The 17,510-nt window shown below is 43.3% G+C and overlaps 1 protein-coding gene across 1 annotated transcript in view; it reads right to left on the reverse strand.

Annotated features, from left to right (window-relative positions):
* The window catches only part of LOC138851576 (ankyrin-1-like), a gene marked incomplete at its 3' end in the record, with an annotated part of 85,325 nt that extends 68,529 nt beyond the window's left edge, over positions 1-16,796 (reverse strand). Inside the window, exon 1 of the mRNA XM_070080824.1 lies at positions 16,752-16,796. Within this exon, the coding sequence (XP_069936925.1) occupies positions 16,752-16,796 (45 nt within the window). The remainder of the gene's footprint in view (positions 1-16,751) is intronic.
* Between the last annotated feature and the right edge of the window lie 714 nt (positions 16,797-17,510).

Raw genomic sequence — 17,510 nt, forward strand, 5'->3', positions numbered from 1 at the left:
TTCTTCATTTATTTTATTTCACCACTTCCCCTTTCACGCATCTCTGTGCGCTTGCTCTCCCTCTGTGGGCATCTAGCTCTCTTGCAGTGCTCCCCTTCCTTTGTTTTTTTTTTTTGACTGGCTCGTCATCCTTATTTCCCACTTCTACCACTACTACTACTACTACCTCTTCTTCTACTAATACTACAACTACTGATGAAATTAAGACACATGTGCGGCGTCTGGTTGTCTTTGTTGTGGACGATTCGCCATCCAGTGGCTGGCTGGATGGTGAAGCGTCTACGATGGGGATGCCCGGGTGTTGTGCATGTGTCTTAATTTCATCTTGTCGGTATTGTATACAATTCTTGTACTACTACTACTACTACTACTACTACCTCCACCTCTTCCTGCCTATATATAGCCGTCCTGCTCCACCTCTGTTAGTGTGACTTTGTCAATGGTCCAAGTCGGACCGAAACGTCGTCGTAAGCTTCTTTCTTTTATGTGCGGGTTATTTGTGTATCGTTCCAGTCACGGTATTGTGCCTTTTTGTTATTTTTGGCCACCTAGTCTATACTCCGTCTGCGGTCTTCTGTGCCCTTCCCCAATCTTCTTGACTTTGCACTTGGCAGGGTTAAATTCGAGAAGCCAGTTGCTGAACCAGGTGTCCAGTCTGTCCAGGTCTCTTTGTAGTCCTGTCTGGTCCTCATCTGATTTAATTCTCCTCATTAACTTCACATCATCTGCAAACAGGGACACTTCTGAGTCTATCCTTTCCATCATGTCATTCACATATACCAAAAATAGCACTGGTCCTAGGACTGACCCCTGTGGGAACCCGCTTGTCACAGGCGCCCACTGTGGGTATGTATGTATGTATGTATGTATGTATGCATATATATGTATGTATATATGTATGTATGTATGTATGTATGTATGTATGTATGTATGTATGTATGTATGTATGTACTCACCTAATTGTGGTTGCAGGGGTCGAGACTCAGCTCCTGGCCCCGCCTCTTCACTGATCGCTACTAGGTTGGGGGTTGTTGGCCTGTATATCACAGAGTCACTTGTTTGCACAGAACTGCTTAATGCCTCAAATGATGTAGTGGAAGTTTTAGCAGTAAAGGTCGAGAACCAAAACCTAGTCATTGTGGTAGTCTCCAAGCCTCCGGATGCAACATCCCAGCAATTCCAGGAACAGCTGTTAAAAATTGACCACTGTCTGGAAAATCTTCCAGCTCCTGCCCCCAACATCTTGCTCCTGGGGGATTTCAACTTAAGGCACCTAATGGAGGAATATAGCAAATAATATTGTTGCAGTAATAACACCAGGAGGCAGCTCTGACGAAAACTCACACTCACACGAGCTTTTAAATCTCTGCACAAAATTCAATTTAAACCAGCAAATAATAGAGCCTACGACCTCATCTTCACTAACATTGATGATCTGATGAGAAATGTCACCATATCAAAAACAATATACTCAGATCACAACATAATTGAGGTTCAGACATGTATGTGCGGAGCCCCAGACCGACATAATGAAATTAGTCACGAGGGAGCATTCACCAAATTCAACTTCAATAACAAAAACATAAAGTGGGACCAAGTAAACCAAGTCCTAACCGATATAAGCTGGGAAGATATACTAAGCAACACAGACCCCAACTTATGCCTAGAACAGATTAACTTGGTGGCACTCGATGTATGCACAAGGCTTATTCCTCTAAGAAAAAGGAGGAGTAGATGTAAAATAGAAAGAGACAGGCGCTCCCTTTACAGGCGACGGAAAAGAATAACAGAGCGGCTAAAAGACGTCAATATATCTGAAATGCGTAGGGAGACACTGGTCAGAGAAATAGCAAGCATCGAACTTAAGCTAAAGGAATCTTCTAGGAGTCAGGAATCGCGGGAAGAACTAAAAGCCATAAATGAAATTGAAAGAAACCCAAAGTATTTCTTCTCCTATGCCAAATCAAAGTCGAGAACAACGTCCAGTATTGGGCCCTTACTTATACAAGATGGGTCCTACACAGATGACAGCAAGGAAATGAGTGAGCTACTTAAGTCCCAATATGACTCAGTTTTTAGCAAGCCGCTAACCAGACAGAGAGTCGAAGATCAAAATGAATTTTTCATGAGAGAGCCACAGAATTTGGTTAACACAAGCCTATCTGATGTTATCCTGACGCCAAATGACTTCGAACAGGCGATAAATGACATGCCCATGCACTCTGCCCCAGGGTCAGACTCATGGAACTCCGTGTTCATCAAGAACTGCAAGAAACCCCTATCACGAGCCTTTACCATCCTGTGGAGATGAAGCATAGACACGGGGGTCGTCCCACAGTTACTAAAAACAACAGACATAGCCCCACTCCACAAAGGGGGCAGTAAAGCAACAGCAAAGAACTACAGACCGATAGCAGTAACATCCCATATCATAAAAATCTTTGAAAGGGTCCTAAGAAGCAAGATCACCACCCATCTAGAAACCCATAATTACACAACCCAGGGCAACATGGGTTTAGAACAGGTCGCTCCTGTCTGTCTCAACTATTGGATCACTACAACAAGGTCCTAGATGCACTAGAAGACAAAAAGAATGCAGATGTAATATATACAGACTTTGCAAAAGCCTTCGACAAATGTGACCATGGCATAATAGCGCACAAAATGCGTGCTAAAGGAATGACAGGAAAAGTCGGTCGATGGATCTATAATTTCCTCACTAACAGAACACAGAGAGTAGTAGTCAACAGAGTAAAGTCCGAGGCAGCTACGGTGAAAAGCTCTGTTCCACAAGGCACAGTACTCTCTCCCATCTTGTTCCTCATCCTCATATCTGACATAGACAAGGATGTCAGCCACAGCACCGTGTCTTCCTTTGCAGATGACACCCGAATCTGCATGACAGTGTCTTCCATTGCAGACACTGCAAGGCTCCAGGCGGACATCAACCAAATCTTTCAGTGGGCTGCAGAAAACAATATGAAGTTCAACGATGAGAAATTTCAATTACTCAGATATGGTAAACACGAGGAAATTAAATCTTCATCAGAGTACAAAACAAATTCTGGCCACAAAATAGAGCGAAACACCAACGTCAAAGACCCGGGAGTGATCATGTCGGAGGATCTCACCTTCAAGGACCATAACATCGTATCAATCGCATCTGCTAGAAAAATGACAGGATGGATAATGAGAACCTTCAAAACTGTTGATGCCAAGCCCATGATGACACCCTTCAGGTCACTTGTTCTATCTGGGCTGGAATATTGCTGCACACTATGAGCACCTTTCAAGGCAGGTGAAATTGCTGACCTAGAAAATGTACAGAGAACCTTCACGGCGCACATTACTGGGAGCGCTTGAGGTTCCTAAACCTGTATTCCCTGGAACACAGGCGGGAGAGATACATGATTACATACACCTGGAAAATCCTAGAGGGACTAGTACCGAACTTGCACACGAAAATCACTCACTACGAAAGCAAAAGACTTGGCAGACGATGCAACATCCCCCCAATGAAAAGCAGGGGTGTCACTAGTACGTTAAGAGACCATACAATAAGTGTCAGGGGCCCGAGACTGTTCAACTGCCTCCCAGCACACATAAGGGGGATTACCAACAGACCCCTGGCAGTCTTCAAGCTGGCACTGGACAAGCACCTAAAGTCGGTTCCTGATCAGTCGGGCTGTGGCTCGTACGTTGGTTTGCGTGCAGCCAGCAGTAACAGCCTGGTTGATCAGGCTCTGATTCACCAGGAGGCCTGGTCACAGACCGGGCCGCGGGGGCGTTGACCCCCGGAACTCTCTCCAGGTAAACTCCAGGTATGTATGGTTCCTGCTTCCACTACTTCACTTGCTAGGCTATTCCACTTCCTGACGACTCTATGACTGAAGAAATACTTCCTAACGTCCCTGTGACTCGTCTGAGTCTTCAGCTTCCAGTTGTGACCCCTTGTTTCTGTGTCCCCTCTTTGGAACATCCTATCTCTGTCCACCTTGTCTATTCCCCGCAGTATCTTGTATGTCGTTATCATGTCTCCCCTGACCCTTCTGTCCTCCAGTCGTCAGTCCGATTTCCCACAACTTTTCCTCGTACGACATACCCCTGAGCTCTGGGACTAGCCTTGTTGCCAACCTTTGTACTTTCTCTAACTTCTTGACGTGCTTGACGTGCTTGACCAGGTGTGGGTTCCAGACTGGTGCTGCATACTCCAGTATGGGCCTAACATACACAGTGTACAGTGTCTTGAACGATTCCTTATTAAGGTATCAGAGCGCTATTCTCAGGTTTGCCAGGCGCCTGTATGCTGCAGCGGATATTTGGTTGATGTGTGCCTCCTGTGACGTGCTCGGTGTTATGGTCACCCCAAGGTCTTTCTCTCTGAGTGAGGTCTGTAGTCTTTGTCCACCTAGCCTATACTCTGTCTGCGGTCTTCTTTGCCCCTCTCCAATCTTCATGACTTTGCATTTGGCAGGGTTGAATTCGAGAAGCCAGTTTCTGGACCACATGTCCAGCCTGTCCAGGTCTCTTCGCAGTCCTGCCTCATCCTCATCCGATTTAATTCTTCTCATCAGCTTCACATCATCTGCGAATAGGAACACTTCAGAGTCTATTCCTTCCATCATGTCGTTCGCATATATCAAAAATAGCACTGGACCTAGAACTTACCCCAGTGGGACCCCGCTTGTCACAGGCGCCCACTGTGATACCTCTTCACGTACCATGACTCGTTGCTGCCTCCCTGTCAGGTATTCCCTGATCCATTCCAGTGCCCTCCCTGTTATATGCGCCTGATCCTCCAGCTTCTGCACTAATCTCTTGTGAGGAACTGTGTCAAAGGCCTTCCTGCAGTCTAGGAAAATGCAATCAATCCACCCCTCTCTCTCGTGCCTTACTTCTGTCGCCTTGTCATAAAACTCCAGAAGGTTTGTGACACAGGATTTGCCTTCTATGAACCCATGCTGGTTTTCATATATAATCTTGTTCCGTTCCAGGTGTTCCACCACTCTCCTGATAATCTTCTCCATGACTTTGCATGTGTATGTATGTATGTATGTATGTATGTATGTATGTATGTATGTATGTATGTACGTATGTCCATATGCATGTGTGTATGTATGTATGTATGTATGTATGTATGTATATGTGTATGTACTCACCTAGTTGAGGTTGCGGGGGTCGAGTCCGAGCTCCTGGCCCCGCCTCTTCACTGATCGCTACTAGGTCACTCTCCCTGAGCCGTGAGCTTTATCATACCTCTGCTTAAAGCTATGTATGGATCCTGCCTCCACTACATCGCTTCCCAAACTATTCCACTTACTGACTACTCTGTGGCTGAAGAAATACTTCCTAACATCCCTGTGATTCATCTGTGTCTTCAGCTTCCAACTGTGTCCCCTTGTTACTGTGTCCAATCTCTGGAACATCCTGTCTTTGTCCACCTTGTCAATTCCTCTCAGTATTTTGTATGTCGTTATCATGTCCCCCCTATCTCTCCTGTCCTCCAGTGTCGTCAGGTTGATTTCCCTTAACCTCTCCTCGTAGGACATACCTCTTAGCTCTGGGACTAGTCTTGTTGCAAACCTTTGCACTTTCTCTAGTTTCTTCACGTGCTTGGCTAGGTGTGGGTTCCAAACTGGTGCCGCATACTCCAATATGGGCCTAACATACACGGTGTACAGGGTCCTGAATGATTCCTTATTAAGATGTCGGAATGCTGTTCTGAGGTTTGCTAGGCGCCCATATGCTGCAGCAGTTATTTGGTTGATGTGCGCTTCAGGAGATGTGCCTGGTGTTATACTCACCCCAAGATCTTTTTCCTTGAGTGAGGTTTGTAGTCTCTGACCCCCTAGACTGTACTCCGTCTGCGGCCTTCTTTGCCCTTCCCCAATCTTCATGACTTTGCACTTGGTGGGATTGAACTCCAGGAGCCAATTGCTGGACCAGGTCTGCAGCCTGTCCAGATCCCTTTGTAGTTCTGCCTGGTCTTCGATCGAGTGTATTCTTCTCATCAACTTCACGTCATCTGCAAACAGGGACACCTCAGAGTCTATTCCTTCCGTCATGTCGTTCACAAATACCAGAAACAGCACTGGTCCTAGGACTGACCCCTGTGGGACCCCGCTGGTCACAGGTGCCCACGCTGACACCTCGCCACGTACCATTACTCGCTGCTGTCTTCCTGACAAGTATTCCCTGATCCATTGTAGTGCCTTCCCTGTTATCCCTGCTTGGCCCTCCAGTTTTTGCACTAATCTCCGGTGTGGAACTGTGTCAAACGCCTTCTTGCAGTCCAAGAAAATGCAATCCACCCACCCCTCTCTCTCTCTTGTCTTACTGCTGTCACCATGTCATAGAACTCCAGTAGGTTTGTGACACAGGATTTCCTGTCCCTGAAACCATGTTGGCTGCTGTTGATGAGATCATTCCTTTCTAGGTGTTCCACCACTCTTCTCCTGATAATCTTCTCCATGACTTTGCATACTATACATGTCAGTGACACTCGTCTGTAGTTTAGTGCTTCATGTCTGTCTCCTTTTTTAAAGATTGGGACTACATTTGCAGTCTTCCATGCCTCAGGCAATCTCCCTGTTTCGTTAGATGTATTGAATATTGTTGTTAGGGGTACACATAGCGCCTCTGCTCCGTCTCTCAGGACCCATGGAGAGATGTTATCTGGCCCCATTGTCTTTGAGGTATCTAGGTCACTCAGAAGCCTCTTCACTTCTTCCTCGGTTGTGTGTACTGTGTCCAGCACTTGGTGGTATACCCTACCTCTCCGTCTTTCTGGAGCCCCTTCTGTCTCCTCTGTGAACACTTCTTTGTATCTTTTGTTGAGTTCCTCACATACTTCACTGTCATTTCTTGTTGTCTCTCCTCCTTCCTTCCTTAGCCTGATTACCTGGTCCTTGACTGTTGTTTTCCTCCTGATGTGGCTGTATAACAGTTTCGAGTCAGATTTGGCTTTCGCTGCTATGTCGTTTTCATATTGTCGTTGTGCCTCCCTTCTTACCTGTGCATATTCGTTTCTGGCTCTACGACTGCTCTCCTTATTCTCCTGGGTCCTTTGCCATCTATATTTCTTCCATTCCCTAGCACACTTGGTTTTTGCCTCCTTGCACCTTTGGGTGAACCATGGGCTCATCCTGGCTTTTTCATTATTCCTGTTACCCTTGGGTACAAACCTCTCCTCAGCCTCCTTGCACACTGTTGCTACATATTCCAAATTTCAATTACTCAGATATGGTAAACACGAGGAAATTAAATCTTCATCAGAGTACAAAACAAATTCTGGCCACAAAATAGAGCGAAACACCAACGTCAAAGACCCGGGAGTGATCATGTCGGAGGATCTCACCTTCAAGGACCATAACATCGTATCAATCGCATCTGCTAGAAAAATGACAGGATGGATAATGAGAACCTTCAAAACTGTTGATGCCAAGCCCATGATGACACCCTTCAGGTCACTTGTTCTATCTGGGCTGGAATATTGCTGCACACTAAGAGCACCTTTCAAGGCAGGTGAAATTGCTGACCTAGAAAATGTACAGAGAACCTTCACGGCGCGCATTACTGGGAGCGCTTGAGGTTCCTAAACCTGTATTCCCTGGAACGCAGGAGGGAGAGATACATGATTATATACACCTGGAAAATCCTAGAGGGACTAGTACCGAACTTGCACACGAAAATCACTCACTACGAAAGCAAAAGACTTGGCAGGCGATGCACCATCCCCCCAATGAAAAGCAGGGGTGTCACTAGCACGTTAAGAGACCATACAATAAGTGTCAGGGGCCCGAGACTGTTCAACTGCCTCCCAGCACACATAAGGGGGATTACCAACAGACCCCTGGCAGTCTTCAAGCTGGCACTGGACAAGCACCTGAAGTCAGTTCCTGATCAGCCGGGCTGTGGCTCGTACGTTGGTTTGCGTGCAGCCAGCAGCAACAGCCTGGTTGATCAGGCTCTGATCCACCAGGAGGCCTGGTCACAGACCGGGCCGCGGGGGCGTTGACCCCCGGAACTCTCTCCAGGTAAACTCCAGGTATACACTTGTTTCTTTCCAGGTGCCCCACCACTCTCCTCCTGATGATCTTCTCCATGACCTTGCATACTATACACATTAGTGATACAGGTCTGTAGTTTAGTGCCTCATGTCTGTCTCCCTTTTTAAAAATTGGGACTACATTTGCCATTTTCCATACCTCAGGGAGTTGCCCAGTTTCAAATGATGCGTTGAAGATCTTTGTTAATGGCTCACAAAATATCTCTGCTCCCTCTTTAAGGGGGGCTAGTATATTGGTCCATATGTGGTCTATTATGGTTGCACTTGTCTCAGTGAGCCTGGTTGGTTTAGTTATTGTTGGTATGAGAAGTGTGTTGTTCATATTGTTGATGAAATCAGTTACAGGCTGATCATCTAGTAAGCCAAGGTTGATGTTGAAGTCTCCAGCTAAGAGAAGGTGGTGCTTATTCATTTGTCTGTTTGTTATTAGTGACTTTAATTTCTCACTGAAATTTGGGATGTTTGTGTGAGGTATCCGGTAAATGGCACCGACTGTTATAGGCGTCTTAAGGTTTTTTACAGTAAAATTAGCAAAAATGTATTCCCCATATTCATCACTAAAGCAAGTGGTGCTAAGACAAGATAATTGGTTAGAGTAATAGATTGCAATACCACCCCCAACTTGGTTTGGTCTGCAGTTGTGGATTGCTGTGTATCCTGGTAGAGGGTAGATATCTATTGTGTCCTGCTTAAGCCAGGTCTCAGTAAGAATAATGCAGGAGAAGGGTGTCTTTAGTGATTCAAGGAGTGCTAGGAGGTCATCATAGTGTTTGCTTAAGGACCTGATGTTGTAGTTAAGTACTGATAGACTTTTAGCATTGTTTAGGATAGTGGTGGCTTGTGATGCTGTGTAATAAAGGCAGTTACTTTCCAATAGGTTTTGATTGGGTGGCAGATTATGGAGGTTTAGATCAGGGTCGACGTGATCAATCATCTTCTAGGTTTAGAATTATGATTATTTATATCCTGAGTTGTGTGTTGAGTTCTACTACTGATATCTGAAGTGGTTGGAAGTTTGGACAAGTATATAGCTAGAGTATTTTGGTCATGTAGGGTATAGTCACTACTACACATAATGAAGTTGATGTTGTCTGTGTGTTGTGCTGGAATGAGCTAAAGTACAACTAGGTATAAACTAGTAATATAAAAATACAAATTAAAAATAGAACTAGTCTCTCACTAGTAATTGCACTATGGTCTAATATAGTGAAATTGGTATTGACTATGTATTGAGCTATAAAGAGCTATAGTACAACTAGGTTTAGTCTAATAATATAAAAATACAAATTACAAATAGCACCAGTCTCTCACTAGTAATTGCACTATGGTCTAGTATAGTGAATTTGGTATTGATTATGTATTGAGCTAGAATGAGCTAGAGTAAAACTGTGATTAATCTAATAATATAATAAAGGAACAAGACTCTCAATTGTAATTGCACTAAGGTCTTATATAAGTTGTTTACAAGAATTAGAGTATAATTAGATTTAAATTGACAGGATAAAATACACAAATTAAGGTAGCAAGATAATAAAAAAAAGAATTGATAAAAATAAAAATGGCAATGACTTGGTTATAATATGCTAGTAAGATGGTAGACAGGATGATATAAAAGTTGTAGTTGAAAATACTAGTTTAAAAAAGTATGGAATAAAAATGGTCAGTAAAAGAAGTTTGATCAATATAGTTTAAAGTAAAATTGGGCAATAATAGGGATTTAGAATAAAATTGGGCAATTGAGTATTTTTTAAAGTGAGGTAGAATTATTGAAGACAAGTTATGGTTAGTTTATAAAAAAATAAGATGGAACAGTGATGTGGTAAGTTGTAAAAAAGGAGATAGATTCTGTAGATATTTAATACAATTAAGACTATGAGGTAGAATGGTCGTCGAGTACAACAATGACAATTAAAAGTAGTTGGAGTATTAGAATTTTAGGGGGGCACAAATTTATGACAATATAACACTAACGGTGGACTATGGGTATTATCTGCACTTTACTCTGATTCTGTTAGACCAGCCTCACTTAGGAATGTTTTAAGGTCATGTTCTGTGGAGATGAAGTATCTCTTTCCAGTGGGCTGTTTCCTAACTGCTATTTTTCCATCCCTCACAAAGCATTGGTGGATTTTTTGGGCATAGCGCAGTTTTCTTAGCCGATAAAGAAGGTTTTGTCTCGTTTTGGTAAGGCACTCATTGACGTAAACATCAGTTTTCATAGTAATAGATGTTTTTAGTAGGTTGTTTCTTTGTAAGCTATTTTGGAATTTTAACAGCACTGTTTTTTTTTTACCTGCATGATAGCCCATCAGTTTGCAATCCTTTAAGTCATCACTACGTATGTTAAGGCGAAGGTGGTCCTTGATAAGCTGTAGGGTGGTCTCCATGCAGGTCTCTTGGGTGACTGTGGGTGGGAGATGTTTGCTGTTAACTACAACAGCGTCAGATAGCTGCTGTTGGTCATTATGGTCTTGGAAGTTGGTTATGACATTGGCAAGTTGTTGGTCCACTCTTGATCTTTCCTCTGTAATGTTGGTAGTAAGTAGGGTGACTTGGTCTTTTAAAGTGTTGATGGTGTCTAGGGACCGGGTGTGGATGTTGCTTTGTTGTTCTAGAGTGTCTAGTTTATGTTCTAGAGCAGTGATCTTGTTGAGGTAATCTGCATTGCTAGCCTTTAGTTCCTGCATTTCCTGAGTTAGTTTGGTGATCGTTTGGTTCTGAATCATAAGGAGTTTAGCTATTTCTGGGTCGGTGATCTTCTTGACATCAAATACTGGGAAGGAGTTATCTTGGAGTGTAGCGGCGGCCATGTTTGTTGTCGTCTGTCGTGTGTTGTGGTGGTGCCAGTGGGTGATGAGGGTTGTGTCCTGGCTGGCAGTACCACAAGTTTTCCTCGTGTTATTACTGCTCTCACCTTTGATGTTAGGAGTCCTTAGCTGGTTACTGGATCTTCTTTTATTGTTCTGACCCTTGTCCATTGGCTGTGGCTTCGGGTGAATAGTAGGCGATGGGTGATGGGTGAATGTTGTGGAGTATCACTTCAATGGGGTAGGAGTTGCTAGAACGAGTCCTATTAGTTGGTAATTTGTGAACGTTTGGGTGATTTCTGCAGTTGCTTTATATCATTCTGGGTATCCACACATGTTAGTGTTATGCGGGTCTTGATTAGGTCATCACTGGGCTGCTGGGAACCTCAGGTAGAAGTAAAAATAGAGGACAAGGTTCCTGTTGCCGCTGTCGCTGATGTTGATGTTGATGAGAGAGGTCGGACCCTCTCTTCACCTTCAGGGGAAATATCGATAGAAATTTATTCCTTGGGTTCTGAAGTGTGTCTTGTAAGACTGTAGTGTGTCTTGTAAGACTGTAGTGTGTCTTGTAAGACTGTAGTGTGTCTTGTAAGACTGTAGTGTGTCTTGTAAGACTGTAGTGTGTCTTGTAAGACTGTAGTGTGTCTTGTAAGACTGTAGTGTGTCTTGTAAGACTGTAGTGTGTCTTGTAAGACTGTAGTGTGTCTTGTAAGACTGTAGTGTGTCTTGTAAGACTGTAGTGTGTCTTGTAAGGCTGTAGTGTGTCTTGTAAGGCTGTAGTGTGTCTTGTAAGACTGTAGTGTGTCTTGTAAGGCTGTAGTGTGTCTTGTAAGACTGTAGTGTGTCTTGTAAGGCTGTAGTGTGTCTTGTAAGGCTGTAGTGTGTCTTGTAAGGCTGTAGTGTGTCTTGTAAGACTGTAGTGTGTCTTGTAAGGCTGTAGTGTGTCTTGTAAAACTGTAGTGTGTCTTGTAAGACTGTAGTGTGTCTTGTAAGACTGTAGTGTGTCTTGTAAGACTGTAGTGTGTCTTGTGAGACTGTAGTGTGTCTTGTGAGACTGTAGTGTGTCTTGTAAGGCTGTAGTGTGTCTTGTAAGACTGTAGTGTGTCTTGTAAGACTGTAGTGTGTCTTGTAAGACAGTAGTGTGCCTTGTAAGACTACAGTGTGTCTTGTAAGACTGTAGTGTGTCTTGTAAGACTGTAGTGTGTCTTGTAAGACTGTAGTGTGTCTTGTAAGACTGTAGTGTGTCTTGTAAGACTGTAGTGTGTCTTGTAAGACTGTAGTGTGTCTTGTAAGACTGTAGTGTGTCTTGTAAGACTGTAGTGTGTCTTGTAAGACTGTAGTGTGTCTTGTAAGACTGTAGTGTGTCTTGTAAGACTGTAGTGTGTCTTGTAAGACTGTAGTGTGCCTTGTAAGACTACAGTGTGTCTTGTAAGACTACAGTGTGTCTTGTAAGACTACAGTGTGTCTTGTAAGACTGAAGTGTGTCTTGTAAGACTGTAGTGTGTCTTGTAAGACTGTAGTGTGTCTTGTAAGACTGTAGTGTGTCTTGTAAGACTACAGTGTGTCTTGTAAGACTACAGTGTGTCTTGTAAGACTGTAGTGTGTCTTGTAAGACTGTAGTGTGTCTTGTAAGACTGTAGTGTGTCTTGTAAGACTGTAGTGTGTCTATTAAGACTGTAGTGTGTCTTGTAAGACTGTAGTGTGTCTTGTAAGACTGTAGTGTGTCTTGTAAGACTGTAGTGTGTCTTGTAAGACTGTAGTGTGTCTTGTAAGACTGTAGTGTGTCTTGTAAGACTGTAGTGTGTCTTTGTAAGACTGTAGTGTGTCTTGTAAGACTGTGTCTTGTAAGACTGTAGTGTGTCTTGTAAGACTACAGTGTGTCTTGTAAGACTGTAGTGTGTCTTGTAAGACTACAGTGTGTCTTGTAAGACTGTAGTGTGTCTTGTAAGACTACAGTGTGTCTTGTAAGACTACAGTGTGTCTTGTAAGACTGTAGTGTGTCTTGTAAGACTGTAGTGTGTCTTGTTTTTTATTATCACACTGGCCGATTCCCACCAAGGCAGGGTGGCCCGAAAAAGAAAAACTTTCACCATCATTCACTCCATCACTGTCTTGCCAGAAGGGTGCTTTACACTACAGTTTTTAAACTGCAACATTAACACCCCTCCTTCAGAGTGCAGGCACTGTACTTCCCATCTCCAGGACTCAAGTCCGGCCTGCCGGTTTCCCTGAACCCCTTCATAAATGTTACTTTGCTCACACTCCAACAGCACGTCAAGTATTAAAAACCATTTGTCTCCATTCACTCCTATCAAACACGCTCACGCATGCCTGCTGGAAGTCCAAGCCCCTCGCACACAAAACCTCCTTTACCCCCTCCCTCCAACCTTTCCTAGGCCGACCCCTACCCCGCCTTCCTTCCACTACAGACTGATACACTCTTGAAGTCATTCTGTTTCGCTCCATTCTCTCTACATGTCCGAACCACCTCAACAACCCTTCCTCAGCCCTCTGGACAACAGTTTTGGTAATCCCGCACCTCCTCCTAACTTCCAAACTACGAATTCTCTGCATTATATTCACACCACACATTGCCCTCAGACATGACATCTCCACTGCCTCCAGCCTTCTCCTCGCTGCAACATTCATCACCCATGCTTCACACCCATATAAGAGCGTTGGTAAAACTATACTCTCATACATTCCCCTCTTTGCCTCCAAGGACAAAGTTCTTTGTCTCCACAGACTCCTAAGTGCACCACTCACCCTTTTCCCCTCATCAATTCTATGATTCACCTCATCTTTCATAGACCCATCCGCTGACACGTCCACTCCCAAATATCTGAATACATTCACCTCCTCCATACTCTCTCCCTCCAATCTGATATCCAATCTTTCATCACCTAATCTTTTTGTTATCCTCATAACCTTACTCTTTCCTGTATTCACTTTTAATTTTCTTCTTTTGCACACCCTACCAAATTCATCCACCAATCTCTGCAACTTCTCTTCAGAATCTCCCAAGAGCACAGTGTCATCAGCAAAGAGCAACTGTGACAACTCCCACTTTGTGTGTGATTCTTTATCTTTTAACTCCACGCCTCTTGCCAAGACCCTCGCATTTACTTCTCTTACAACCCCATCTATAAATATATTAAACAACCACGGTGACATCACACATCCTTGTCTAAGGCCTACTTTTACTGGGAAATAATTTCCCTCTTTCCTACATACTCTAACTTGAGCCTCACTATCCTCGTAAAAACTCTTCACTGCTTTCAGTAACCTACCTCCTACACCATACACCTGCAACATCTGCCACATTGCCCCCCTATCCACCCTGTCATACGCCTTTTCCAAATCCATAAATGCCACAAAGACCTCTTTAGCCTTATCTAAATACTGTTCACTTATATGTTTCACTGTAAACACCTGGTCCACACACCCCCTACCTTTCCTAAAGCCTCCTTGTTCATCTGCTATCCTATTCTCCGTCTTACTCTTAATTCTTTCAATAATAACTCTACCATACACTTTACCAGGTATACTCAACAGACTTATCCCCCTATAATTTTTGCACTCTCTTTTATCCCCTTTGCCTTTATACAAAGGAACTATGCATGCTCTCTGCCAATCCCTAGGTACCTTACCCTCTTCCATACATTTATTAAATAATTGCACCAACCACTCCAAAACTATATCCCCACCTGCTTTTAACATTTCTATCTTTATCCCATCAATCCCGGCTGCCTTACCCCCTTTCATTTTACCTACTGCCTCACGAACTTCCCCCACACTCACAACTGGCTCTTCCTCACTCCTACAAGATGTTATTCCTCCTTGCCCTATACACGAAATCACAGCTTCCCTATCTTCATCAACATTTAACAATTCCTCAAAATATTCCCTCCATCTTCCCAATACCTCTAACTCTCCATTTAATAACTCTCCTCTCCTATTTTTAACTGACAAATCCATTTGTTCTCTAGGCTTCCTTAACTTGTTAATCTCACTCCAAAACTTTTTCTTATTTTCAACAAAATTTGTTGATAACATCTCACCCACTCTCTCATTTGCTCTCTTTTTACATTGCTTCACCACTCTCTTAACCTCTCTCTTTTTCTCCATATACTCTTCCCTCCTTGCATCACTTCTACTTTGTAAAAACTTCTCATATGCTAACTTTTTCTCCCTTACTACTCTCTTTACATCATCATTCCACCAATCGCTCCTCTTCCCTCCCGCACCCACTTTCCTGTAACCACAAACTTCTGCTGAACACTCTAACACTACATTTTTAAACCTACCCCATACCTCTTCGACCCCATTGCCTATGCTCTCATTAGCCCATCTATCCTCCAATAGCTGTTTATATCTTACCCTAACTGCCTCCTCTTTTAGTTTATAAACCTTCACCTCTCTCTTCCCTGATGCTTCTATTCTCCTTGTATCCCATCTACCTTTTACTCTCAGTGTAGCTACAACTAGAAAGTGATCTGATATATCTGTGGCCCCTCTATAAACATGTACATCCTGAAGTCTACTCAACAGTCTTTTATCTACCAATACATAATCCAACAAACTACTGTCATTTCGCCCTACATCATATCTTGTATACTTATTTATCCTCTTTTTCTTAAAATATGTATTACCTATAACTAAACCCCTTTCTATACAAAGTTCAATCAAAGGGCTCCCATTATCATTTACACCTGGCACCCCAAACTTACCTACCACACCCTCTCTAAAAGTTTCTCCTACTTTAGCATTCAGGTCCCCTACCACAATTACTCTCTCACTTGGTTCAAAGGCTCCTATACATTCACTTAACATCTCCCAAAATCTCTCTCTCTCCTCTACATTCCTCTCTTCTCCAGGTGCATACACGCTTATTATGACCCACTTTTCGCATCCAACCTTTACTTTAATCCACATAATTCTTGAATTTACACATTCATATTCTCTTTTCTCCTTCCATAACTGATCATTCAACATTACTGCTACCCCTTCCTTTGCTCTAACTCTCTCAGATACTCCAGATTTAATCCCATTTATTTCCCCCCACTGAAACTCCCCTACCCCCTTCAGCTTTGTTTCGCTTAGGGCCAGGACATCCAACTTCTTTTCATTCATAACATCAGCAATCATCTGTTTCTTGTCATCCGCACTACATCCACGCACATTTAAGCATCCCAGTTTTATAAAGTTTTTCTTCTTCTCTTTTTTAGTAAATGTCTACAGGAGAAGGGGTTACTAGCCCATTGCTCCCGGCATTTTAGTCGCCTCATACGACACGCATGGCTTACGGAGGAAAGATTCTTTTCCACTTCCCCATGGACAATAGAAGAAATAAAGAAGAACAAGAGCTATTTAGAAAAAGGAGAAAAACCTAGATGTATGTATATATATATGCATGTGCGTGTCTGTGAAGTGTGACCAAAGTGTAAGTAGGAGTAGCAAGATATCCCTGTTATCTAGCGTGTTTATGAGACAGAAAAAGAAACCAGCAATCCTACCATCATGCAAAACAGTTACAGGTTTCTGTTTCACAGTCATCTGGCAGGACGGTAGTACTTCCCTGGGTGGTTGCTGTCTACCAACCTACTACCCATAGAAATCAAATACAAGATGTTTCCAGTGTGGGAGTTTTGGCTAAGTTTCCTCATGCAGTACACACAGGAGCCACACCAACAGTTCTCGAACACTAAGGTAGTGTTGGTCTGTACCTTTGCATCATCCGCAAAACACACCTTATAATCTACTTCCTTCTATGGTGTCTGGCCACTTCTAGGTTCCCTCTCCTGACCCGAGGACTGACAACTACTATAAATCCTCTTGTTTTCCTCTGCCAATCTCTGTATCTTGAACTTAGCTACCCTCAGTTCTTCCTTAAGCTGGTCAAGTTGCTCAATAGAGGCCATCTTGGTTCAGATTCAGAGAGAGCACACTAGACAAGTCTTCACAAAGCAAGGTACACATCTCTATTGTTGCTACTTTAATTATGTTATATGCCTGGCGTCTGCAGTCTCTAGTGAAGTGACAAGGATAGAGAAGTTCAGAAAATACCTGTTCAATGAGAGAGCATTCTTCAAGAAACTCATTGCTATTTTTTTTTTTTTTTCAACAAGTCGGCCGTCTCCCACCGAGGCAGGGTGACCCAAAAAAGAAAGAAAATCCCCAAAAAGAAAATACTTTCATCATCATTCAACACTTTCACCACACTCACACATTATCACTGCTTTTGCAGAGGTGCTCAGAATACAACAGTTTAGAAGCATATACGTATAAAGATACACAACATATCCCTCCAAACTGCCAATATCCCAAACCCCTCCTTTAAAGTGCAGGCATTGTACTTCCCATTTCCAGGACTCAAGTCCGACTATATGAAAATAACCGGTTTCCCTGAATCCCTTCACTAAATATTACCCTGCTCACACTCCAACAGATCGTCAGGTCCCAAGTATCATTCGTCTCCATTCACTCCTATCTAACACGCTCATGCACGCTTGCTGGAAGTCCAAGCCCCTCGCCCACAAAACCTCCTTTACCCCCTCTTTCCAACCCTTTCGAGGACGACCCCTACCCCTCCTTCCTTCCCCTATAGATTTATATGCTTTCCATGTCATTCTACT

Source organism: Cherax quadricarinatus, unplaced genomic scaffold, assembly GCF_038502225.1.
Source record: "Cherax quadricarinatus isolate ZL_2023a unplaced genomic scaffold, ASM3850222v1 Contig1074, whole genome shotgun sequence".
Lineage (NCBI taxonomy): Eukaryota > Metazoa > Arthropoda > Malacostraca > Decapoda > Parastacidae > Cherax > Cherax quadricarinatus.